We start from the raw sequence: 26,532 nt of genomic DNA, 5'->3' as shown, positions 1-26,532 counted from the left end.
ATTAAGCAGATGTAGAAAAAGAATTCATTTTCCACTCTGAGAGGCAATCAGTAAACTGCTGGGGAGCCCATGCAGCTTTTAGCAACAGACTTTTTTGTGTGCCTTACAGAAACATCTCCATAAAATTCTGGTTTGGCAGAAACCAGGCCAACAGGGTCTGGATTCAAATGTCATTCCAGGACTATCCTAACAGAAGACAATTTAGGTACTCAAATCCTGACAGATAAGCCAGACAAACTGCGTGTGCCTCAAGCCTGTCCTAAGCCTGTGCAGAGGATTTTTCCAAACGCAAATTGTCCTCCCAAATTTGCACACCAAAATCTTTTCTGCTTCCAATCGCTTTCCTAATGAACATCAATATGCAATCAAGATTGAAGGCCTTTAAGGCTGGAAACCAGGTAGGTGGCAACCAGCCTGACGAGTCCTTCTGTGAGAAGGCATCCTGCTGGTTTCAGCAGTTGGGGCCATGGGGCTCAGTGCTGATGAACAACTGCCATGCACACATGCAGGTCCACAGGCACACAGCCAACAGCTCCAACACACCTCAGATGGCTGGATGCATTGTGAAAGAGAGACTTATCTGTCCAGGGACAGCATCTGTTTCCAAACACAGCTGGAGTTCTGCATCAGAGAGGAGACAAGCCTCCAAGCTTTTGTTAAGAATCATGAGGAAATGGAGGTATCGGAGAGGCTGGCCCTGGAGTCACTCATGGGAAGAGAAAGGTGTTGAAGAACCAGAACAGCAGGAGAAACCAAATCATGGAAATGTGTCCCTTGCCCTACAAACTCATAGGTATCTCAAGGTGCTATTAATGGAACAGCAGCAGTCAGATGGCTCTAAGAATTTCAGCAGCCAGGGAAAGACTTAATTTAACAAGGCTCCCACGCAGCCACTGTCAGGGAATAGGACTGGTAACAACAAAACCACAGCAAAACCCCTGACACACATAAGTTTCTTGTTTAACAAATGCACAAGACACACAGAGCCTGAAATGCTGCATGCCAGTGAAACAACAAACTCACACTTATCAATTCTGGAGACTCACAGAAGTTCCATCCCTGTATTTCAGGGGAAGGCACACTCAGCCTTTGCCCCATGAAGTGGACATTTCCACAACACAGCACAGCTCCCACACAGCAGCAGCAATTTGTCTGGGCTGCCTGGGCTGCCAACCAGGGCTGTAACTCCAGCCAAGGCACCATATATCCAGGATGCTTGGACAAATGGCCAAAATGCAGCAAGGCAGCAAATGACACAAAAGGAGAGCAGCTGGCAGATACACCAACTAGAGAAGCAGAGTGCTCAGCCAGCTAAGGAGATAACATGTTTACTCATCCCTTCCTGACACTGTCAACACAGGAACAAGTGACACTTCTTCAGAGTTAGCAGCAAACATCTGCTGAGCCAGACTAATGATTTTTTTTAAAATTGCCAATGAAAACAACTTAAAAAAAACCCAACCAAACTTAAGGCTGCTCTAAATTTATAACATTTGTTTAGCTTTTTGATAAGCCTGACAGCTTGCTTACAGGGATGAAGTGATAACATTTGCAGGCAAGATGACAAGCCCTTCACAGAAGGCTGAGATACAAGCTCCCAAAATCCATTACAGGACTTGTTCCTAGATACCTCATTTAACGCATGCAGAAGTCATACTACAAACGAGCAGAACAGATCACTTTCCTCTTGTTTTTTCAACTCATGAACAGACTGTGCAGCCTTGGGGGGTATTAAAGAGTTATTGTTAGAGTCCAATATCACAAATTTGAGCATGAGTATCCACTGCAAGATCTCACTATGGTTTAAAAAAACCTCCCACATATTAGAAAAGGTGTAAGATAAACTGGTGCAATAGTAAGATGAAAGTTATGATGCCAGCATTACAGTCCTGAAAGAAATATTTTTTACTAAAGAAAAATAACAATACCCTAAATAAGGTAGCTGTTCAGAGCAAGAGTTTTTGGCACTCAAAAATACAAGACCTGTGGACAGACATCTCTCTAACAGTGGGAAGGGGAGTGGAAAACTACGCTAAAAATTTCATTTGCATGACACACCTATCTGCATTTCTTCTAGTGATTCTTGGAAAGACAGCATAAATGCAGATAAAGGGAGAAGCGTGTGTGGAAAGCAGGGTGTGGAAGGGGAAGCAGAAGGAAGTGTTAGACTTTCAAATAAGTCACAGGAAAAAGACTTTTGGTCAAGATGAGGTCATTTTCAAGTGCTTCATTCCCCTTTCCCCTCTCTTCACCTTCACCTCACCTCCAAGTATTCAGGTGAAAGAGATACAGCTCTAAGCAATTTAATACACCTGAATCATAAATCTCTGCATGGTGATATTGTCCTCAAAGCCTAAAAAGGACCCCAGTGAGGACATTGGCACTGCTACTTACAGATGCAAATCAACCATGGTTTGGTGGGGTAAGTCAAGGCACTGATCCACAGGCTGCTAGAAAAGTCAGCTACAGCTATTGCCAAAGTAATCAAAAATATATTTCCTCTCCACTTGCACATGTATTTTCAGTGCCCTGTTTTTCAGAGCATATGATTGGTGTGTTTGCAAGTGAAGAAGTCCTGCCTGGTTACAAGAGCCAAGTGAAGATGCATTTTCATACATCTTTCCACTGGAGCCTGAGTGCTTTTCCTTTATTCGTCTGATAGGATGCTCAGTAATGTTAGTTTTGGACTCTGTGATGCTGCTGGACTTGGCAGAAGGGCTGCAAGGAGAAAATGATAGTTAGAGTTTTCAAAAATTATACAGACGATAATTTTCCAAACTGATTTATGCTGCCTTCACTCTGTCCATGAGGAACCTCCTCCTCCAGGAAACCCTATGCAGACCTTCTGCATCAGGGTCAGTGATCATCCACAGCAAAAAAGCTGGATGTTGCCACCTCTTCCCCAAGAAAGAGGAGGGTGAGAATGGAGAAAACAAAAGAGGACTTTTAATTTGGGAATTTGTCTTGACATTTCAGAATTGCCTTTCTCTCAGACAATGGGTAATAAGGCTGCATTGAAAAACGGTTTGGTGAAGCATATATATGAGCTTTTTACAATACAAGTTCAGGCTGATTTTGACAGAGATATTAGGAAATTTGATCCCAACAAATATGAAGTTGCCCTAAGGTAAAAGAAAGCAAAAGTAGATGAGAGGGTAAGGTTCCCAAGTCCTGAATCTCACTTTTGGCCATGTTTGCCAGAGTTCCTGAGTACTTTGTTCCTTTTGCCAAAATTCATCTGAAGATAAGATATTTGAATTTAATTTTTTTTTTTTATGAGTGCCAAATAGATAGATTGAACACCGTTATACAAATCAGTCAGATGGAAAATACCACAGTGCAGCATTAAAATCTGCTAACATTTAATCAGGAATCCAAGTTTGCCTACAATCTGCTCTTGCGAGGAACGTTCCCAACTGAATGTGTAGAAAAGGAGAGCACTTGATCCCTGGGAAGGGCATGGGGTGATAGAGAAAGAATCAAGAGATGGAAAAGTTGCCTTACATCAACAAGTACAAATTATATTACTGAAATTATGGCTCTGAAAGTTCTCAACAGACATCAAGCAACTTCTACCATCACACACTAGTCCTTGTCTTACATATTGTTGCTATTCCTGGCTTAAGCCAGTGTTTGTTTGTTTGTTTGCTTGTTTTTCTGGAGAAACACTAGTCTTAAGGATTATTTCAGACAAAGGCTGATAGTACATTTGACAAACTTGTGCAAAAATATCTGGCACCTGACTACCCACTGGCATTACACCACACATGGCATGTTTTGCTTCACTGTGCAATCATTTTGTGCTGGGACAGATGCCAGCTGGGGACTTGGATGAGGCCATGAAGCATTGCCTTTGCTTGGAAAGGGGGGCTCTGCTGCCATGAGGCTGGACTGGAGAGGTGTGGGGGACAGCACTGTCACTGGCAAGGCACAGCACTAACTCAGCTCAGCGACAGCGATCCATATGTGAGCAGTCCCAGCCTCAGTCATAAAAGGCAATTCACAAAAACATAACATTGGGTTTTGTGAAATAAGTGCAGAACGGTTGTTGCAATAATATGAAGAAATCCCACTAATTCCTTACACTATACTGAACAGACACAGCCTGCATATGAAAGATTACTGGATTTGTTAAAAATATCGTGAGAAGAAACACGATGCTAGCTCCAAGAATAAATTAATCTTCCCTACATATGCATATATTTAAAGGCTCCATTTACCCATATCATTTTTTTACATGGGAAAATACTATCACAAGAATAGAGAAGGAGATTTTTCCATTTGTATTCTCTGTTCTGCTTATCTTTCATTCCTTTTATATATTTACCTATTAAGTCTTACTCTTTGGCTTTCTTCTCTTTCACTCCAGTCACACTAAAGATAAGGAAGTTATATACAGGTGTATCTTTAAATCAAGAAAAAGCACCTGATTATCTTTTGAACAGATTTACTGATGCTTATTCCCATACTCCCTCCCTCTGGGCAAATGTAATTCTGCAATACCTTGGGCAATGTCATTTTATGTAAAACTTCCCAATGCTCTTCAAGTCATGTCACCATGTAATTATACTTTTTTCCTGTTGTGAAATGAGAGATGAAAAAGAGAAGCTTATCCCAGGATATTTAAATAGGGGCAATGGAAATAGCTCTGCATAGTCTAGTAGCTGCAGAATGCATTTTCCCATCCTGCAGAAGTTCGAGACATTAGAATTATTTTTTCATTCTCTACCAGGAACCAAAGATTGTCTAGGCTCCAAGATTTCCCGGACAGCTAACGAGTAGATGCAGCTGCATCTGACAATACTTTACATCCCTCAGGATGTAAGAAACCATTTCAAGTCCTTGCTCTCAGACATACCCCCAAGCATACAAAAACCTTCCCAAGTGCAATTCCTTATTTCTGAGTGCTACTTCCCTACAGAGAAAGTTTCATTTTAACCAAATATTTGACATTTAAAGACACTTTTCCCACTCAATAAAGTCCCAAATAAATGTAGAGCTTACCAAATCATGTTCATAAATCCAGTGAAGAAGCCATAAATAACAACCAAAATGAAATGTGAATAATCTCAGAAAAGGTCTTCCCTTGGAAAGACCACATCCTCTATATCTAAAAAATCTTAACAGTTATCTGCATAAAATGTGGCACAGAATTCTTAAGGTTTTAAAATTTCATGTCTAATGATGAAAAATTAGCATTTGGGTTACAGTTTTGACCAAAAACCAGGGTAATGGCAGTGAGTTTGAAATGCTGGAGAAAATATGAATCAGCAGAGCATGATGCTGCTGTCGCTCCATTACAGACCGAGTAAATGTCATAACTGACTGCAGAGCAGAAACCTAATTTCAGAAAACTGTAAATGATGGTTATTTCACAACAAAAAGACTTAAGAAAAGGAAAAAGGAAAAAAAAAAGAAAGGAGAAGGAGAAGGAGGAGGAGAAGAGAAGGGGAGGGAGAAGAAAGAGAAGAAAAAGAATAAAGAGAAGAGAGAGAAGGAGAAAGAGAAGAAAGAGAATAAAAAGAAGAAAGAGAAGAAATAGAAGAAAAAGAAGAAAGAGAAGAAAGAGAAGAAGAAGAAAAGAACAGCTGATATTCTTGATTTGATCCCAAATACTGTAGAAATTAAGCAGGCAAGTCCCCACACCTTGCATGGAAGAAAGATTCCATCATAAACCCACAAGTCTGGAGAAGATTTTAAGTTCCTAAAGCTCAGAAAATGTGGAAAGTCAGATATTCAGCTTCTGCTGAAACTCAGAATGCTGAAACTCAGCACTCTCCTGGAGAAAGTGGCTGCTTGGACAGACATACTGCTTGCTGTGTAAAATCCTGGCTGGATGGCCATGGCCAGAGTGTGGTGGTGAATGGAGCTACATCCAGCTGGTAGCCAGTGACAAGTGAGGCTCCCCAGGGCTGAGGATTGGCATCAGTCCTGTTTAACAGGTGCACATCGAGTGCACCTTCAGCCAGTTTTCAGATGACACCAAGTTGGGCAGGAGTGTCAAACTGATGGAGGGTAGAAAGGCTCTACATAGGGAGAGCTTGACCAGCTGGATTGATGGACCAAGGCAAAGGGTATGAGATTCAAAGAGACCAGCTTCTAGGTCCTGAGTCTGGGTCACAACAACCCCGTGCAGTGCTACAAGCTGGGGGCAGAGTGGCTGGAAAGCTGCCCAGCAGAAAAGGACCTGGGGGTCCTGGTTGACAGCATCTGAACATGAGCCAGTGTGTGCCAGCTGGCCAAGAATGCCAGTGAGCATCCTGGCCTGTATCAATATCCTAGCAATAGTGTGGCCAGCAGGACCATTGTCCCCCAGTGCTCAGCACTGATGAGGCCACACCTGGAATCCTGTGCTTGGTCCTGAGCCCCTCATGACAAGAAAGACATTGAGGGGCTGGAGCACATCCAGGTAAGGGCAATGGAACTGATGAAGAGTCTGGAGCACAAGTCGGATGCAGAGCAGCTGAGGGGGCTGGGGGTGCTTAGCCTGGAGAAAAGGAGGCACAGGGGTGACCTTACTGCTTTGTATAACTCCCTGAAAGGCATTTTAGCAAGGAGAGGGTAGGTCTTTTCTCCCATGTAATAAGTGAACAAGACAAGAGGAAATAACTGAAACCTGCTCCAGAGGAGGTTTAGATCGGATACTATGAAAAAATTTCTTCCCTGAAAGGGTTATCAAACATTTGAACAGGCTGTCCAGGGAGGTGGCTGTGTCACCACCCCTGGAGGTATTTAAATGACATGTAGATGTGGCACTTAGGGACATGGTTTGGTCATGGACTTGGCAGACTTGGCAGCGTGGGTTAACTGCTGGAATTTTCCAACCTAAATGATTCAATGATTCTATGATTCATCAGCACTTTCATAGGCAGAAACTGAAGCAAAGAGTGATCTCGTTACTTACAGTCAAACTGGAAAGACTGATCTACTTTTGGCCAAACCAAAAGAAATATATATATATATATATATATATATATATATATATATAAATCCAAACCAAAAGCAAAATATTGCCACCTGCATTTTAGCATCTCACCAGAAGAATTAAAAAGAAAACAGAAAACAATTTATACTTTGCACTATGATCTATACCTTTCAAAAGACAAAATATTTTAATTTTCATTTTCGAGACAGTATTGACTGTATCATCATATTCCTAGATAGAACAGGGTATATTGTATCACAGTCCCCAATATCAACTTTACAGCTTCTACTTTTACTGCTTGTGAATTCCAACATCTCTTATTCTGACCACATGCTATTAAAAGATTGAATTAATCATTCCATCTTGCTCAGTGCACAGATGGACAGATACAGTTGGGCAACCAATACATTGGGAAAGTCGATTCTTTAAATATTCCCTTACTATATTATATTATATTCTATTCTGAGAATGTGAGGGGTGTGTGTGTGTGTGTGTGTGTGTGAAGAAAAAAAAAACATTGGAAAGATCATTAAGAGTAGTTTAAACTGCATCTCCTCTCTTCCCAGAGACAGAGAATGTGATTTCCATATCCCAATCAAGCTTAAGAGCATCCAGCTGAAGGTCACACTCTGATCTGCCTCTTCCAGCTGACAAAAATGCTCTGCTGCCACTCAAACAGTCTCCTCTGCTTCCCATGGCTTCAGGGTGACAGTATTTCCATCAAATAAGTAAGCAGAAGTCACGAGTTGGTATACAGAATTTAAAAGGTAATTGAAAGTTTCTGGAGTAGTTCACTTCAGAACACTGCAATCACTTCTGAACTGAAGTGCTTGTTATCATATACAAAGCTCTAGTAATTAGAATCAGGAAGAGAGGTACAAGGTGATTAGAGAATATTGGGAAAAATCTAGTTAACAGGAAACATAGCACATAAACCAATCAGTATGAAAAATTTTCCGAGATACCTTCAATTTATTAAAATACAAAATGCTAAAAAGCACATTTCCATATTATTAAAAATTTTTGAAGCAAATCAGAAGCCATTACAGCATTGACATTAATGTGAGATTAACCTCAGATGCTACTGACTTAATAAAGCCATGGAAAACAGTCTCAGCATCCCTTCCTCTCCCTCTCTGCCCTGCTTCCACATCCTTCAAAGCCACCCCTGGCCAGCACATTTATGTCTTTGTCTGGCTGACACCTGGTGAAGAGTCAGGCAGGGGCAGAAGCTGTCTGTGGATGGTCACTACTAGAGGTGTGAACAGCCCAAAGCAGTGGCCCCAAGGAAAGCAGGGTTCACGTGGCCTGTGTGGAAGCAGAGCAAGCCAGTGAGGGGGACACTCACAGCTGCACAGCCCCAGAGGTGCTGCCTTTGCAGGGCAGTGCCCCAGCTTGATGCCCCAGCTGCACCAGGCTGCCCAACCTCTGCTGCCACCCTCCCAGGGCCATCTTATAGTCCTCTTTTCATTTCCTATTTTCCAGCAGGAAAATCCCTGATGGAACAGAACTTTGAGGGCTTTTTATTTTTTTTTAAGATAGTTTTTATATATTTTAAAAGATATTTTTATTTTTTTTTATATTTTATTTTTTATATTATTTTTTAAAGACAGTTTTACTGAAGCCCCTGAGCCTCTGGATGGAGCTCAATTTAGTACTCAAAACTACTTGAAAATCAGTTCTAACTTGGAATGAGAAAGTACACATGGAATGAGATTCTAACTTGGAATGAGAAAGAGCATGCACATATTTTGTCTTCAAGACAGCTGCAACATTTATGTTCCAAATATGGAATTTCATTCATTTGTCTCTTCTTCGATAACACAAGAAGGTCAGGGGGTTTCAAATGGAGTATGAATGTGCAAGTACAGAAAGGTCAAACTATACTACATATGAAACTTCCTAACTGTCTCTTAACAGTCCTTTACTAGGAAAAATCTGATTTATTTTCAAAATCCTCTTTCTCAACACATGCTGGGGTGATCTCACAGTCATGGATTTTCTTTCAATTTTCATCTTTTTTGTTCCTCATAAAATATACACTGAAGTTTTCACAGGAAAACAACTACTTTGCAATAAAGACAGCTAATTGTTTTGAATTTTTTTTAATTGGATGCTTTTATTCTTCAGTGAAAAACTTAATTTTGAATGAAATTGTATAGCCCATCAATTTAGAGCAGATTCATGAGACTTAGGGAATTAGTTAACTTAGAGGAACAGCTACTGTGCATGCTCTATAATTGCTCTTCATCAAAATTGTCAAAGATTTTTAATATGCAGTTACCACACAGATTAAAAGCTGTTAAAGTGTCTCCATTTAAGAGGCCATCATTCCACAGTGTTGTTATCTGCTATTAATATTTCAATTAGAGAGCATCACATGCTCCTTTGAAGAAATGTGCAACTACTCACAAAACAAGTCCCATTATTGATAATGCTCCAGGAGTATGACACAAACATCCTATTTTTGTTCCTACATTTAATTACCTTCTATAAATAACTTGCCAAAATTTTAAGGGGTTAGCTCCTTTCATATAGAAATATGCATTTGTGTTGACGAACACCTTCCAACCATTCTGCTTCTAGAAAGGGAGGTGACAGCTACAGGAATTAAATTGGCCCTTCTGCAGAGCCCCTTTACAACCTCCCTCTTCAACCAGGTGGTCAAACAGGCTGATACATCATAGTGCACCCTGTCAGTCCTTCTCAGGACATCAGAACTGCCAGCACTTTTCAGGCATCACTGGTAGCATAAACAGGCTTCATGCCTGCTTATTTTTTCCACCTGACCAGAGGATTTAGCTCAAATGTTACAGTTCTGCAACAGCCCATTTGGTGTGCAATACTTTCAAGGCATGATTCCTTTCTCTTTCCTGAGAATAAAAAAACCCAAAACACTTTCTTTACTATAACAGATCTTATAGTCTTATTTTCATAATGCCAAGCTGATCATCAGTTTCCAAGCTGATGCCTGGAGCTATCTTTCAAAGGTAGGTCTAGCCAGGTAACAGTGACAGGACCAAATCAAATGGCCTCACATTTTGCCAGGGCAGGCTTAGATTACATATTAGGAACAGTTTCTTCACTGAAATGGTGAAAGCATTGGAACAGGATGCCCAGAGAATTGTTCAAAAAACATGGGGATGTGGCCCTTAGAGAGATGGTTTGCTGGTGAACATGGTGGTGCTGGGTTTATGTTTGGACTTGATGATCTTGTAGGTCTCTTCCAACCTAAATGATCCTATGATTTTAAGCCAATAGAGAGCACTTTCATTCCACCTCACACTCAACAGCAAAAAGTTATAGCTGTGTTTAATTTCTGTGGGGTGCTAAATAGTTTAAAAAATTTGAATGAAGCATTCTTTTTAAGAAGCATAAAGGAATTTAGCAATGTAAACATATCAAGGGGAGGAAAAAAAAGAACTTGAGGAATAATAGCCCAAGAGCTTGCACTGGCTTGTTTAGCAGCTCTCTGCTGTTTCCAACACTTTTCTCTCTAGGTCTTTTTCCATTAATACACAAGGCATTTGAAATGCATGTGTTACACTGTTCACTGACTTCTTGGTGATTTGAAGGATATGACCCTAAAATGCAATTTCTATTCCAGACTCCAGCCTTACATCTCCATCAGCCCCCTGTAACACACGGTGTAAACAGCCAGCCCACTCACATTCAGTTCTCTGGCAGGGCTTTGCCACCAGTTAGCACCCCTCCCAGAAAAAATCCTGGTGATACAGATGGTAAAAGGTGAACAGTTCCTTGCAAGAAGAGAAAAGTGAGCCTCTGCCAAGTCTGCAAGCTGCACCAGCAGCTTCTGTAGCCCTTACATCAGCATTTCTTTTGTTATTGCACTTGAAGCTTTGCAACTATCCACACAGAAAATCCATCCACCTTCATTTTGGCCTGAGTACCACCTCCCTCCCAAGGCATGCTAAGACATCTAGCTAACATGTCTGTGTCCACATGCAGTGTGTGACCAGTGCTGCTGCTGTCCCAGCAAAGCCCAAACTCTGCTTCAGGCAGTTACCAGCATTCCCTGGTTTTGCTTGGGAAAACAGAAAACATTATCTGACTGAATAATCTGTTCTGCAAGTGCTGTCCTGCTAATCTTTGTGGTAACTTTACAGGGCAGTGCTTTGCCCAGCATGGAGTACACCAGCACAGCCAGCCCCACGCAGGTTTATCCTGGAGGAGAGAAGCATTCAAGTTGAAAACCAGTAGTTGCAGTCAAATGTGAGGCACAGGGGAGCACTGTCAGAACAAAGAGGGACATCCAGGGCTACTCACCAGGATGGCATCATCTACACTCCTGTGACAGCAGTGACATTTCTCTAAGGAGCACAGGCACTTTGGCAGCCCTTCGCTTACTCAGCCCTTTTTGTAGTTGCAGGAAGAGGTCTCAACATCTCCCCCTCCAAGCTGCCATGTGCCAAGCCAGAGGAGCCCACTGCAAAGCCACTTTGACACAGACCCTGATGCCTTTGCAAGGAATAGATCATGCCTGCAGAGAGGCTGCTGGCAGAACAGCCAGACACATGCTGCCCAGAGAGCCACCCAGCCTCGGTCCCTGTCCCCACAGCCCTCAGCAAAACCACGTGCTAGCCATCAGCCAGACCAAACTTGCAAAGATGACTTTGTTCTTTACAGAAAAGAGTGGCAGCTTGGAAGAATCTGGACTGAAAAAACTGGACTTCATTGCTAAATTGCAATCATTTTCTGTACACATACGTGGGTATGTATATGTTTTTTCTTCTTTGGAGAAGAAAACAAATACTTTGATAATTGGATTAGAATACTGGGAAAAAATATCATGGTTTTTACTGGTACCTCACTAGAATACTTTATGACTAGCATTAATGAATAAATATTGAGAAAAAAATAAATCACTCTGAAAATTGATGTAGAAGAGATGGATAGAAGATAGTTAATAGCAAAAATCCCATTAAAGGTCATTATATTAGAGCATAAACTAGTAAATCCATATGCCACTGTAGTGCAACCTTAACAGAGCCATGCTTAAGCTGAAGTCCAGGCTTCACCATTGCCCACCTATTTTGTTGTTTTACATCCTTTCTTGTATCTTCAAATATCCCTTTCCTCCTTGGAGTGCTGGATGGCTACACATAATGTCTTCAATAGACTGACTCTGAAAAGGAACCCATGAGGACCACAGGAAGAATACATGCCTACAACCAAGCGCAAAGAACTCTGCTAGCACCTACTAAGCACTACTAATGGCAGCGTTTGCAGCTCTTGGTACTTGCTTCTGACTCAAATTAGTTGCTCTTCAAATATCTGTATCATATAATTAGGAAGTACAGCATCATCAAGTGAACATGGATTTTGCATTTCTTGACCTTTTTCCTACTAATTTTCAGCAGACTATTTAATGTTAAAAATTATACACTGTGAAATGTGATTCCAGCTAGGAATGCACAACTAAGACTGCAATATATAGGTAGCAGTATTAATTAACATGAAAACACTCCAGCTGGCAGACTAGGTGATGTCTGCATTCACCTGGATGACTTTATTCATTAACAAGATGTTATTTTGGAAAAATATGTCCAAGAAAAGTCCGTGTACCTCAGCTATAAGAAGTGTTTCATAGCACAAATGTCCCATTTCTAGTTACCAGTTAGTTATCTAGTTAGTTCTAGGTTATATCCAATTGCCAGAAAGGCAAGTTACTGCCCTGCAGGCACTCTCTTCACTGGGATACATTCAGTAAAAAAATTACAAGCTTCATCACTGAGTCAGTCCTGGTTTGCAGAAAGTATAGTGCCAGTAAGGTTTTGTTTACAAAGTCATTTCATTCTGTGCAATTCTTAGACTGTTGCAGATTTCATAAGCCACTTGCAGTGGTACCACTGAACTTTTTTTAAAGAATGAGGTCTGACTCCAACTCCTCTAATTTCCTTAGTTGGGACTGGTAGACAGGCTTATTAAAAAATACGGTAATTCAGAACTATCTGTTTATGTTTTTAAAATAACCTTATTAAAACAGAGTACATCTTGTGGGTTGGCTTTGTAAAGAGCATGGCTTTGGGGCCATAATCAGCAGTTTTGGTACAAATGGCTAACATGGAGCATCACCTGCCTCCTGCTGCAGCACATCGCACCTGGGCAGCCAGAGCTGGCAATCAAACCCTTGCCCACAGCATAGCAGATGAAAAGCTTAATCCCAAATTCATTGAACACTCATAAAGTTCATTAACTTCAGCCCCTGGTTTGTACACCAGTATGAGGTGCGAGGTCAGGAGGTGGCAGAGCTTTGCTTTGATTTGGTGTGACTTTGTTTCCTCATGCCAGGGAAGTTCATGTCAGAGGGTAACTCAGTGCAGAGCTTACCAGGTATTTAGTTATATCAACCATGTTACCAGTGTGTCAACAACAAGAAGAAGAAAGGTTTTAACAGTTCCCTCAAACTCCTCCTTCAGAAACAAGTTCGGTGCATTTTTTTGGTCCAACTTTCCTTTTTTTTCTTTACGTCTCCAGGATAATTTAAAATATTGAGCTGTGTTAGCAATCATGGTTAGGCATTCCTTCAGACAGCAAAATGTCCATGACCCAGAAAGCATACTCTGGCAGAAAACAGGCACACAATAAAAAGCAGAAGTGTATCAGAGCCAAGCACTCCAACTCAGCTTTACACAACTCAGAGGAAGTTCTGGGTAGGATGAGGGATGTAATTTTCGTGCCCAATTAATTTTCTGTGAAGTATCAAATCTCTCCTAGCAGAGCACAAATATGATGAAATGAAAACAAATGCCATTATTTTATTACAAAATGTCACTTTCTTTTTCCTAAAAAAGCAATCCTGATGTGAAGCAAAATTTCCCTGCTTTTTTGGTTATCTGCTTTGGGAACCACAGCTCTCCAATATATTCTTTTGTTGCTGGCAAAATGCCCATTTGAATCTTGCTTTATTCCAACACATCTGCAGCTTTAATGCAGTAATTCATACAGTATGACAAAGCCACATACCGAAAATCACTGTCTGTAATGACATCTGTAATTTAGAAACTTTGAGGACAGAAAGCTTGAAACTGGCAGGCAACAGTTTCTGCAAATACCAAGAAAGGACTGAGTGTGTGTGTGGGTATATAACATTCTTTACTCTTAACTGCACAAATCTTGATCCTTGCCCAGTCTGTAAGGCAAGGCACACAGAATCTTAGTGACGTGGGTATCGAAGTATTTCCTAAGAATGCATTTGTTGAATGCATTAAAAGTTTTACCATGACTGAGTTGTATCAAGAATCACACACATCAGTGCCCATGGAACATTACTCCAGCACTGTGCAAGGGAGTTCCAAGTAAAGCATTCCTGGTGGGACAGCACCTACATGGTCTAAGAAAAGTGACTTATTACTTAGCTACTACAAAAATACCTCTAAAAATAACATCATGGGGCCCACTACTTCCACCTGCCTTCCAGCCATGCAAAATGTTTGGAGGCTGCTTCAGCACTCACATCTAAACCAAACAAGACAAGGCTGTTGCACAAGGTTGTGCAACTCATCCTACACAGGCAGACTCACAGTGGAGTCCACCCAAGGTCCTGCATGACTCAAGACCTTCATTCACCCCAACTGCCCTGCTGGTAAAGCTCTCACATTCCTCAGCTGAGCTTCTACAAGCTCCAGTGCCTTCAGCTGAAGCATGGCTGAGTGGAATTTGGTTAAACAACTCTTTTTATGATGTAGAGGAACAATTACATTTTCTAGCTCATTTTCTTGAGTTGTAGCATCTCATCATTAGCACCAGAGACGCTAAAGCCAACAGAGTTTGCTCTATCACCTAAACAAGATCTTAGGCCAAATAGCCCCCCAAACTGCAGAGACTAAAAGACTGCAGAAGCTTGAATTTGCACAACCAGACATTGCTTGGCAGAGTGCTGATTTGAAGACAAAGACCATATATCCTTTGCAAAGATACCATCTGCCCATCGTCAGACTCAAATGCACAGATGGAATCCATCACTTGGCTCTGAAACCCATCACTGCTTCAGCTGCATGAGCAAAAAGCAAACACCCAACCTTCCACCTATAACAGTGTACCCCCATTTGCCTCCTTTCCTTTGTTCTACATTAGCAAAGGAGCCCAAGTTCCTGTTTACTGAGGAAGGAAGATCCACGCAATAGAAATGCTCATTCACATCTGCTGGAAGGATTGATTTTATGCTTGTAATGACTAAATCATTGAAACTGAAACATCTCACAAGCAGAATAATGACTAAGTAAGAGTGTCGTTCTTTCACTTGTACCCTCACTGAAATACCATGGGTCTGGTTCTATATTGCTATGACGCAGGTAAGGGCACAAAATGAGGTGCTTACATTTAAGCCTTTTACTCAGAATTTCACCTAAAAATGTAAATATTTACACTTCACATTCTCCCATATTTGGGCAAAATGCAGTTACAATTGCCTCTTTCAACAACAGAATAATTAAGCCTTCCAGCTTATGAATTGTGAGGGAGAATATTTCTCTTACTTCTGAAATTCACCCACATTTGGGACCTGAAGAGTTCAGATAGCTTTTTCAGACAGAATAATTCTATGGATACTAACCTTGGAAGCACAATGGAAGACAAAATGGACGCATGTAAAATAAAAAATTGTTGTTTGTATTTCATACACAGTCCACACAGTCCACCTCAAAATATCATTATTTGAAAGATATTAAAAGAGACACACTTGTGATGCTGGCACTTTTAAGGGGTCTGAAAGGCAGAGCATACAAAATGGATTGCTTTTGGAGATAAGGTCCCTAAATCTGTATTTAGACACCTAAGTCAAGGAGTTAGTGTGTAGACTCTGCAGACTCCTTTTAAGGCCACATTTTGTATCATTTTAATCTTAGCCTAAATATAAATATAAAATGAACAAATCCTTTTGTAGTCCTGGTGTTTGCAAACTTATCACCTGACAGTGTCACCTTCTGCACAATCTTCTTCTAGGGGTGGCCAGTCAGCTCAGACTAGAAGCAGAACCACGGCAAAGGCTTCAGGCATGTGCAGATCAGAAAGCAGCCCCAGCAACACAAAAACACAGGGAAAACACTCTGGAGGAATCTGTTTTTCCTTCTGCGGAGCACAGCAACTTTCCTAAACAGCCTAGAGAAAAGGCAGAAGTGCAGCCAACAGATCAACTTTGTGGACTGAGCTGCTCCCTTCACTGCAGGGAAGAGCTGTCTCTGGGATAAAATAAGAATGTTATCTTCCATCAGCTCTAGCATGCATTGCCAAAAAAGGCACAAAAAGCATATTGCAATGGTCTTAACAACTAGCAAATAGTTTCATGTATTATCTCTGAATTTATCTCTCTAAAAAGAACTGTGAAATCTTCATGAACACTCATGAAGGGGAGGTGGGATGGTGTGGGCAGAGCATGCGCAAGAACGTTTGTATACAAGACTACAGCAGAACTTGTTCATGTGAGCACTTTAAGCCCACTTGGGCATTGAGTCATACCTTCAGATACAACACACACAAGGTTGTGCTTTTCTCACTTCACTTCTCTGAGCAGGTACACAGGAATCTCTGAGCAGCAATGCCAGTCTCATGTTCCCAAGACCACGGGGTAAATGCTGTATTATCCTCAACCCACTGCTCATTCAAACCGGGCAGCAAATCATGAACAGTGCAGGTGAACTTCTGCCTGCATTCACCAAGGCTTGAAAACATGCAGGTCACATTCTCCTATTCTTTCACTTGGAATACAAGAGGCACACAGCAAACAACACAGCAAAGAGCAGCACCAACATACTGGCTGCCTGCACAGGAAATAAAGTAGGGCTTAGAATGAGGGACGAAAGGGATACATGCTCCACTCATCCACAAGACCGGCTTTCTCACCACAGCGCTCACTCCCTTGGGACCTGACAGATTTATGATCAGTAGCAAGTTCTTGGACTGCATGTGAATGTTTATCTATGTAGATCAATGTGTCAAAATATCATCCAGAAACAGTCCCTTCAGCCCACACTCCCACAGGCTGGAGGCCAGGTCACAGTAAGAGCTTGAATCTCCCTTCTTCTCCAATACCTCAATAATGAGAACTCCTCCCTGGCCATTTGGGAGTGCAGGAGCTTTTTGAAGTTAACAGAGCTCATTGCCAGCAGCATGTGAACACCAAGAAGTGTGTAAAACAATTGTTTTACAGCGTTCTTAAATGTCAGACTACAGGAAGGTTAGCCATTCAGCATTTTTAAATGCTATCAGGATTTTTGTACAGGAACTGGAGACTCCTATTAAAATTTCAGTGTTTTCCATAGATGGACCCACTTCCTATCTGTTCCCATAAGTAAAGCAATTGCTTTACTTTTTTTTTCACATTTGTTAATAAATTCCTTCTGTTCATATAAATTCTGCTGTGTGCTCAAGAAACTTTTATTTGGCGCCAAACCACTGAGTGCATCCCAGAGCACAAACTTACACCAAACTGCACCAACACCCCTAACACAGAACTGTGCATGGTTTGCAAAAGCACTTCACTTTTCTCTCTCACACACACACATCAGAAGGTTGTTTTTGAGAAGATGAAGGTTCCCATGGAGCACTGCATTCACAATATGGGACAGGATGTTTCTGGCATGAGCTCTACTGATGCTGACTTGACATCTTCCTTGTTATGACTGCAAATTCCTATCACTATAAACCTAACTAATGACTCATGAGGAAAAAAGCAAACAAAAAAAGCAAAAAGAAAGAGAGAATGAAACCCTTTCAATTGCAGTGTCTGTAGACACAGTGATACACAAAATGTCTCAAATTTAAAAGCAAAGCAGTATCCACTGGAGAAATAAAAAATGAGTGAGTTTTTCATTCCTAACTGCAAGTATTTAAGGACACTGAACAGACAGAATATTGTATGTAAGCAAAGAAACTGCCTTTTTAAAAATAACATTATTCTGCATTGTTCGGGGAAGCACTGTTGAACATGATATCATGCACATGCAGCTATGGACAAATACAGCCATATTTTCAGTGAACTAAGCAAAACAAAGGGATTAATTCTCTACAGATATATGTAAATTATGAGGCTATCAAAAACTTTTACAGATGCATTTTAATTATCTCCTTCCTAAGAGTGTTAAAAAAGACAACATTTCCCACTTATTTCAAATCAAAGTATCCCCTCCTGTCTCTTATACTTAAAAACAGGACTGCCCTACTGCTTCTGATAGCTGAATCTGGGTGTACTTCTGACCATGGCATTTATTCCAGGAAAACCACTGTAAATGTTACCCCCAAAATATCTATCAAATAGGAATGGAAGCTTTACTGTCTATATAAAATATTTATGTAAATGTCACAGAACACTCTTTTCTATGTCAGTATTAAACACATAGCTATTTGAATAATCAAAAAATTTCCCAGGCAGAGCTTCAGCCCAGAGCACAAACCAGTATCTTATTACAGTATTTACCTTAAACCCCTATCTAAGGCAAGCAGCACAGATATTATTTCTACCCTGACATGCTTATTATGCCTTTGGCTCTGAGTGTAGTTTCCTAGCTGTGCTGAGCTCAATTCCCCAGCATATTCCCCTTACACAGGCAATTTTGGTCCAATTGAACCATGTGTCCCAGTGTACAACACGTGGGGAGAGGAAGCACCAGCTCTGCCTTTTCACACCATGGCAAAGGTGCTGTACCCCACCATGGACTGGAGTAAGAACCTAGTTTAAACTCTTTTTAAAGAGAAATTTATCTGCTCTCAAAGAAGTCTCTCTGTAAGAGAAGAAGCTGGAGTTTGCCTCCCTACTGCTTCCACCCAGCATTCTGCCCAGGCAGGGCCAGGGAGAGGGACGGAGGATTTGGCAAACTCAAGTCACTGGAAATAAGTGATTGTGATGCAAGGAAACCAGCACACGTGTGCAGCAGGTAATAGTCTTTTCAAAACCTCTGAAAAAAAGTTACATCTGATCATCATTTCAAAGCACTGCAGATGGCAGCATCACTTCTGTGATCTTCTAGCAGCAAGAGAAATCAATACCACTCAGTGTGGAAATGTCAGCAGAAATGCTCAAAAATCTTAATATTTTAACAATTCCAAGTTCTGAGGGACTCTTCTTTGAAAATATTTGCTGCAACAGCCTTTGGATTTTTAAAAACATATAAATCCAACTGTGTTTTTAAAACACATGGTAAGCTCATAAACAGTGGTTAGTTTTTATTTTTTTTCCGTTTTTTTAATGCTAAACTCAGTTTCTCTGTGGCATTTTAACCCAACTGCAGGGCCACTGCAACAACAGTAAATATATATTTGATTTTTATTATTCAATCTAAAGGAAATTCTTTTGTATTTAAAAACAACAGCATTATAAACTGCAACTGCAGAGATGTTTTGAAATTACAGTTTAAATGGTATCATTAAGACATGCTTTACTGATATGCTCTTAAGGTAGACATAAAATGAAGCTGTATCTTCAACCTCTCTCTACAGCACCAAATGTTACCAAAAAAGCAAAAGCAATTTCTGTAATTTCCCTATGTTCCCTAAAAATGTTTTAAATTTAGCAGAACATTAATTTGGAGGAGATAAGGCAAGACAGACCACATAGACTGGTCCAAAGGGAAAAAAAAAATAGCCACAAAACTTAAGAAACCATGAGAGTCCTTTCAGCAGAGCTAAAATGACAGTCTAGACTAGACAACAGCACCAGAACCAGGATCATCAGATCTCCAGAAGAACTCTCAGAAATGGAGACTATCAAAAGGAGGATGGTGTGCAGACACTAAAATGTAATTTTTCCAGCATGAAGTTTCCTTTCCCAGTTGTCATGGAGTATGTAAAATACACTACTTCTGTGTTCATATACATGCATTTCCCCTCCTTCAGAAATTTTTCCTCAGGCAGCCCCTTCTTTTTAAGCTGGACAAAAATCAAGAACTACACATGACTTTTAAGTTTTCAGAAGTCCTAAAAAATATTACAAATAACCAATTGGTATTTCTTTTGCTTTTAATATTCCTGCCTGCTTACAAATGCCCCTGTAAAGCTAATTGGACACCATGACATTGGTTAAAGAAAATGCTTGAAATTAATCTAACAGACTGCTGCAATAGAAACTTAAAACCATACACCCTTTCCATAAAGAATACAGAACTTTATTGCCCTTCTTTAAACCAAAGCACTTCAGACATTGTTTGCTGGAAAAATTCACCTTTTCAACTTCAGTATGGTTCAGGATTTTTTCTTTGTCTTCTCATAATCTCTGATGGCAGAGGGAGGTGAAATTCGTGCAAGAGTTGGTCAGAAACTCCAAACTCCCTTTAGTTTTATATTGTTATCCCAAGAAACCTCACCTAGCCCACTGAGTTTTAATCCTGAACTGGCAATACCTAGTTGGTGACAGGGCAATTCTTCTTTTGACACAGAGAAGGTACTTTGAGACCCTGTTCAAAAATTCACTTTTTCAGCATGAAAGTACTCAAAAGCTGAAGTTTGTTCCTCTATTGTCCTCCCTCCAAAAAGGTGTCTCAGCTGTACTGAAGAGAAAAGGAAACGTTAGGCTGTGGATCCAAAGAAGCTGTCAAGAAACACAAAGTTGACTTAATAGCATTATTAGGAAATTGTTCTGGGCCCACCCTTAGCAGCAACATGGGGGTTAACTCAATTTGAAGCAATATTTAAAACAGCTGTGAAACTTTCCTTCTCCACCCAACTAAACAACAGAAAATCTTGTCAATAAATGAAAAACACCACACATATTTAAGTGAGAGAAACCATCTAAACTTCCAGTATTTTTCATCCTCATTTTTTTTAATCCAAAAGATTTGTACAGCATTTTTAAAAAATAACTTACAGGATCAAAAGGAAAATAAATGCATAGCTTTAAATCCTCAGAATACAACCTCCCCCTATTGTGGAAGAGTTCAAAGTCATAAAGTGCTGTAGATATGACCACACATCAGACAAATAATCTAGTAACTAACTTATTTTTCTGGTTTATTTAACAATATTCCAGGTTTAGAACATTAAATAAAAAATCTCACAGACAATGGGTAAGACTAACAATGGTTTTGCTTTTTTTTTCTTTTTCTTCTCCTTTTTTTCAAAGAATGCTGAGACACATCAATTGAACCAACTACAATTTTATTTTGGATACCAAAAAAATAAAAAGAAGCTGGAAGGAAGAGAGTAGTGCATTGCACTGATCTCAGTAAAACTCCTTGTAAGCATCACTGTTTATGTTCAGCCCTAGGAGGATGAAGATGGATACAATGCTGCCAACAGGGGAAGGCCAAGTGCAGACCAAGAGTGCTCTGGGCTTTGCCTTGATTGTGAGGGCAAAGCTTTAAATTCTGCTCATGTAAGACAAGATCCACACACTTCACACGAGCATTTGTGCAGGTCCTGGAGGGAGGGCTTGCAGGGGTGGTAACAGCTCCTGCAAGTGATGACTGCAAAAACCAAGAGCTCTTCCTGGGAGACTGCTGGGGTGTCACAGGAGCTCAGGTATCTCACTCCCTTCCATAATTTGATTTTGTTGCCCTCACAGATAGCAGACTTACTTATGGAATTTTAGGCCAAGCCTGCGTTTTGCGCCTTGGGCAGACATATACGCTTCTACAGTGGACGTGGAGAGTAGCAACATTCAACAGGATGCACAGTGCATGTACTTTGTATAAGTGCAAATCAGTTTTCAGGGGGCTGGAAAGTGAAACCCCAGGTTTACTAACAGCCAAACACAGGCCACACCACTTGCTAACTGCATTTTTCCCAGGCTTAAACATTTTTCTTTATGTAGTTGCAAGTACTTACTTCAGTGGTCTTTCAGCCTAACCTCTGTCCTTTCCCCTCACTCACCCATCCCTTCCCACCACCTACAAAGAACACAGAGGCCTCAAACTTCAAAAAATTATTAAACCAAACCATAAACAAACCATTTGGCAATGATTCAATTCCATCGCCATTCCCATTTTTGTATGTTCCTGCTGTCTGTGCTCTTTTTACAACCCAATGTCCACAGGTGTCATTGTGATGAAAAAAACCCAACTTTCTTCCTCCAGAACAGTAACCCACAGATATTGCTCAACATAGTTGTAGACTAACACTGAGGTGGGGGGGTGAGACACCAGTAACAGAAATAAAACCCCAAGCAAACCTTGATTGTAACAGGAAAATGCCAAGAGTTCTCCACTGCATCTCAGAAAAAAAAGCTGGTGCATCCTATTTTGTGTCTAGTGTGAACTCTGATTCTGTTTATGACCTGCATTTCATAAGAGACTGGGGAAGGGGGGGGGAGTTCTCAGGTTGGTTTCTTTTTTCTTTTTTGTCAAGTTCTCAAAGGGGCTTAAAACACTTATGCTCAGAGACACAAAGGGAGTAGTTACAATACACAACTAATCAGAAACAGTACTCAAACATTAGACTGGACAGGACTGAAGTCCACTCTACAAACTGAATTAAAAAGAGACAGGTGAAAAAGTTTTTAAGTGCTAACATAACAAAAAACAATTTTAAAGATTCACTAAATACATGTGAGGAAATTCAGGGGTCCCCTTCTTTTAAATATATTTACATAATATTAAAGCTTTTTATTTTGCTTTTCTTGCCAACAAAATTTTCAAGCTACCCTGGGCAAAGTCCCCGTTAAATGAAGAGGTTAAGGATTTTATAACACAGACAAACCATTAGACCAGTAGCTTGCAGACGTCTCCCTGCCCTCTCCCCCTCCCTCCCTTACCAAGGAGCTGATGCCTTGCCTGCTACACAGCACGTGGTATCAGCCATGGCATCGGCACAAGGCAAAGGTAACACAACACTGCCTCGACCCCACACTTGGTTCCCACTTTGCAAAAGCACAAGAGACTACAATCAGGACTTGCTTAGACACAAAGCAAAACAAACAAAAAAACCAATTTTGCCATTTAGCTGCAGTTAAATGGTAAAACTGGACTAATGCGGACACATTAACACCAGTTTAAGTGTTCAAACCATTTACACTGCACTGGAAAGGAAAATAAATTATCCTGGTATAAATGCATCCACACTACAGCCTATGCCAGCACAGTATCAGTTAAAATAATAACACATCAGCCCCCTAACCAACATAATTATACCAGCTGAACTTTACTAGCATAGACCAGACCTAAGACATGAGGTAGTGAAAATCAGGCTCAAGATCTTTTTTCATTCCATAGCAACAATATAGTCTAAAAATATTCACTGCTCAGATCTATGGATTTTAAAAACATTTTAAAATCCAAAATTTAAAGCTAGCATCCTGAGTCACACAGGATTTACAAATGGAGGCATAAATTTTAAAAAACTTCCTCAAGGTCCTAACTCAGGAAAATAATTTTATGATAGAAAGCACATAAGCATGTGTTTGTCTTCCACTGAAACAAGTGGAAAGGAAGCACATGGATAAGTGCTTTCTGAAATCTGGGCCACAGTCAGAAATCACGGTCTTTGTAGAATTTATTTCCTCATTCATTTCAGTGCTGTTTGATCACAAGTCATTCATGTTTTAAGACAGTGGGAAAAACACAGACAATGGAAGCTAAATCAAGTTTGTTACAACTGTTCAATATTTACAGCATTCATAGCATACAACAGAAGAATTTTTGGTAACTTAAGACAAATACCTCTTTTCTTTGTCATTAAATGTACCGCAGCAGTCCTGTCAAACAAACCCACTGTCTCGAATATTAAAGAAACTGTTGTTCATGTTTACTGAGTCATTTAAATTAAAAATCTGTTCCTGTTCCAAACCCCACTCTCCTTCATCTTCATCCTCTGGCTCTGCCTCAGACCCATTGCGACTATTTTCATACAAAAAGATCTGCTCATCCACGTGAGCCGGGGCTAACCGGTTTCTCTTTGCACTCACAACATTAGCAGAAGAGCCAAACAGGCGTTCAGGGAAGACCCTTGTGGCCAGAATACACCAGTATTTTTGAAGAACCTTTGGTAAAACTGGAAACAGTGCTAGTCTGTCAGACCACCACTTCAACGGGTCTTCATTCAAACCGAGGACCTTTTGTGACTTGAAGTTGCTCAACTCCTCAACGATTTGAGCATGCCATTCCTCCTGGTCTTCCACGCCTCCTGTCTGGCAAAAGATCTCTGCAAGCATGTTGTTGATGACACTGGTAGGAGGAGGAGTAGAGGAGATTATGATTTTTTTCATAGGGGGCTCTTCTGAAACAGTGAAGAATTTCTCCTCAGTTCTAAAACTATTTTCTTTTACTTTCTCCAGCAGGCTTTTTGCTTCTTCCACCACTCTGTTTTCCACCTGCTGCCTCTCAAAAGCCGAAAGAAAAGGCAGTTTCTTGTAGCGGGGATCCAAGAAAGTTGCAACATTGAGAAACATGTCTATCTCAGGTGTGTGCTGGTAGGTGGTTGACAACTCTTTAGCAATCACCTCCTTTGCCATGCTGATTTCTTTCAAATCGTTCTCTTTGATGTTCAGAGTGGTATTCAGAAGCATGTGGAGAAGTGGCTTTACCATACTTATCGTCGGGTACTTTGAAGCAGACATCATCTCTGCAACCTGCTTGAAAGGCTGGAGCAGCTCCACCAGCCCTTCGATTGTATTCCACTCACTGGATTCCAGCATGAGGTGGTGGTTGTTGCTGTCCTCCACGAGAACAGCCGCAATGACAAACTGCTGCTCCTTGAGGCGCTGCAGCATAGCGAGCGTGCTTCCCCACCAGGAAACACGGTCGCTTACCAGCATGCAGTGGAGAATATTCTGCTGCTTCTGCTTTTCGCTCAGCATGTACATTGCGACCGTAGACTGCTGAAAATACTCCACCAGCTTTCGGCACCTGGCAAGAAGGTTGCAGAGTTTGGGGAGCTGAAAAGCTTGTTGTATTCCTGCGTTAAAAGTGTGCCCCAAACAAGGCATCTGTACGGGAATATCTAAGAGAGAGCAAGCTTTTACAATGTCTTTACTGTAATCTGTCGTAGCACCAAAGACTTTTGTATTGATCCCCCACTCAATGAATGTTTCATAAAGGACTCGTGTAATGGTCTCTGCAGTGTTATCCTCCGGTACTTCGAACGTTTTCAAACACCGTGAGTTCACAGCCAGGCAGTTGGCAGGACTGCTGCTGAGAAAGTGAACTGCCACAGTTACATATGACCTGTTCTGGTTTTCACTCCTCCACATGTCCGTGGATATACCACACCAGAGAACCTCAGTGAGCTCTTTCAGCACAATTTCTCTAATAGCACTGTACTTTTCAGGAATTGCTTTTGTACAGAAGTACTTCCGGCTCGGAAGTTCATACCTGGGGTCTGCTGTTCTCAAGAGGGCCTTGAAGGTAGGTTCATCGACGATGGAGGCTGGATACATGCCCTCACAAATTAAGCTGATGACTGCAGATGTCAGTTCCTGATGTTTTTTGTTTTCGTAGTTCTGGTAGGTCTTCATGATGAGGCTATCTTGAACAACCTGCTGTGATGACTCCGGCTTGATTTTTGAAAATGCTGTGGCAAAGGCTTCCCTCATTTGCTCAGTGTTGCTTTTCACAAACTCACAGAATTCATCAGGGTGATTCTTTTCAAGGTGGTAGGAAAGGTTGGACGTGTTTCCTGAATAGGCAATCTGTGCCATGCAAATACGGCAGTAGATCTTCTTCCACTGTAATATGCATCCTTCTGCATTGGTATCAAACCCAAAGTACTTCCACACTTTACTCTTTGCTCTCGGGTGAGCCACTAACTTTAGGTCTGATGGGGAACCTTCTAAACTTTTATTCTCCATTGCTTCTTGGCCACCGTCCCACCTTTTGATCCTTCACTCATTAATGAGTACCTGATAAAGGCAGTAAGATAAAGATACAATGAGAAAGCACAAGTTTGACCACACTCAACTATGTGAAATCAGCGTTTCTGTGAATGTATCAAGAAACCTACTCACTAATTACATTTGCAAATTTAAAGACGAAATTTGCAGCAAGTGTGACCTATAAGAAGCCCACTGGATTGTCAAAAATTAAAAAGGGTTTTAATAGATCCCATTCTGCTGTGAAACTGAGCTAGAAGACCCAAGTAAATGGTTTTTTTTGAATTTCATAATTCTGGGTAGAGAAAGCCTAAGTATCACCACAGACTTGATAAATTACTGTCACAAGAATTGGTCATCTGCTATAGCGTTTTCCTGCCTCTTAAGTTAGAACTAGACCAACATCCTCTTGCCAAAGAATTACTAAACTTTGTTGTTAACATTTATTTCAACTGAAACCTGATACTGAAGGAGCAAAGGTTTTCTTATTTGTTTATTTTGAAAGAAGTTTTGTAAGCTTGATCTAACTGTTCCAGCTTTTACTTTAAAAAAATTGTAATAAAAAATCTGTGATGCAAATTATGGCAATAATCTGCTCCTCTCAAATGCAAAGATGTTTTCTGACTGAAATAAAAGGAAAAGGAGCTTGAACCTACATGCAGATCAACAATACATGTCTGACACCTTTCCTGTCCTTCTCTTTCTAAAATCAAAGTCATCTCCTGAAGTACTAGCTCACATTTGTGGTTCCTGGAATAACAGTACATAATAATTACAGGAAAAGCAGACAGAAAAGCACTAATAAATGTTATTATCTACATCAGCTGGAAAATAAGTTTGCAGCATTTTCTTCAAA

At 40.7% G+C, this 26,532-nt stretch overlaps 2 protein-coding genes across 4 annotated transcripts in view; both read right to left on the bottom strand.

Moving 5' to 3' along the window:
• Window positions 1–26,532, bottom strand: part of DHRSX (dehydrogenase/reductase X-linked) — a 161,883-nt gene that overhangs the window by 129,145 nt on the left and 6,206 nt on the right. The window lies entirely within an intron of this gene.
• Window positions 20,859–26,532, bottom strand: part of ZBED1 (zinc finger BED-type containing 1) — a 54,817-nt gene continuing 49,143 nt past the window's right edge. For all 3 annotated transcript variants that reach the window (XM_071455208.1, XM_071455207.1, XM_071455209.1), the window contains exon 2: window positions 20,859–25,706. In XM_071455208.1, the coding sequence (XP_071311309.1) occupies window positions 23,568–25,655 (2,088 nt within the window). In that variant the 5' untranslated portion in view covers window positions 25,656–25,706 and the 3' untranslated portion in view covers window positions 20,859–23,567. The remainder of the gene's footprint in view (window positions 25,707–26,532) is intronic.

This window comes from Agelaius tricolor, unplaced genomic scaffold (genome assembly GCF_023055355.1).
Source record: "Agelaius tricolor isolate 1412-34295 unplaced genomic scaffold, bAgeTri1.0.p SCAF_45, whole genome shotgun sequence".
NCBI lineage: Eukaryota > Metazoa > Chordata > Aves > Passeriformes > Icteridae > Agelaius > Agelaius tricolor.
This window is presented reverse-complemented; position numbering and strand designations above follow the sequence as displayed.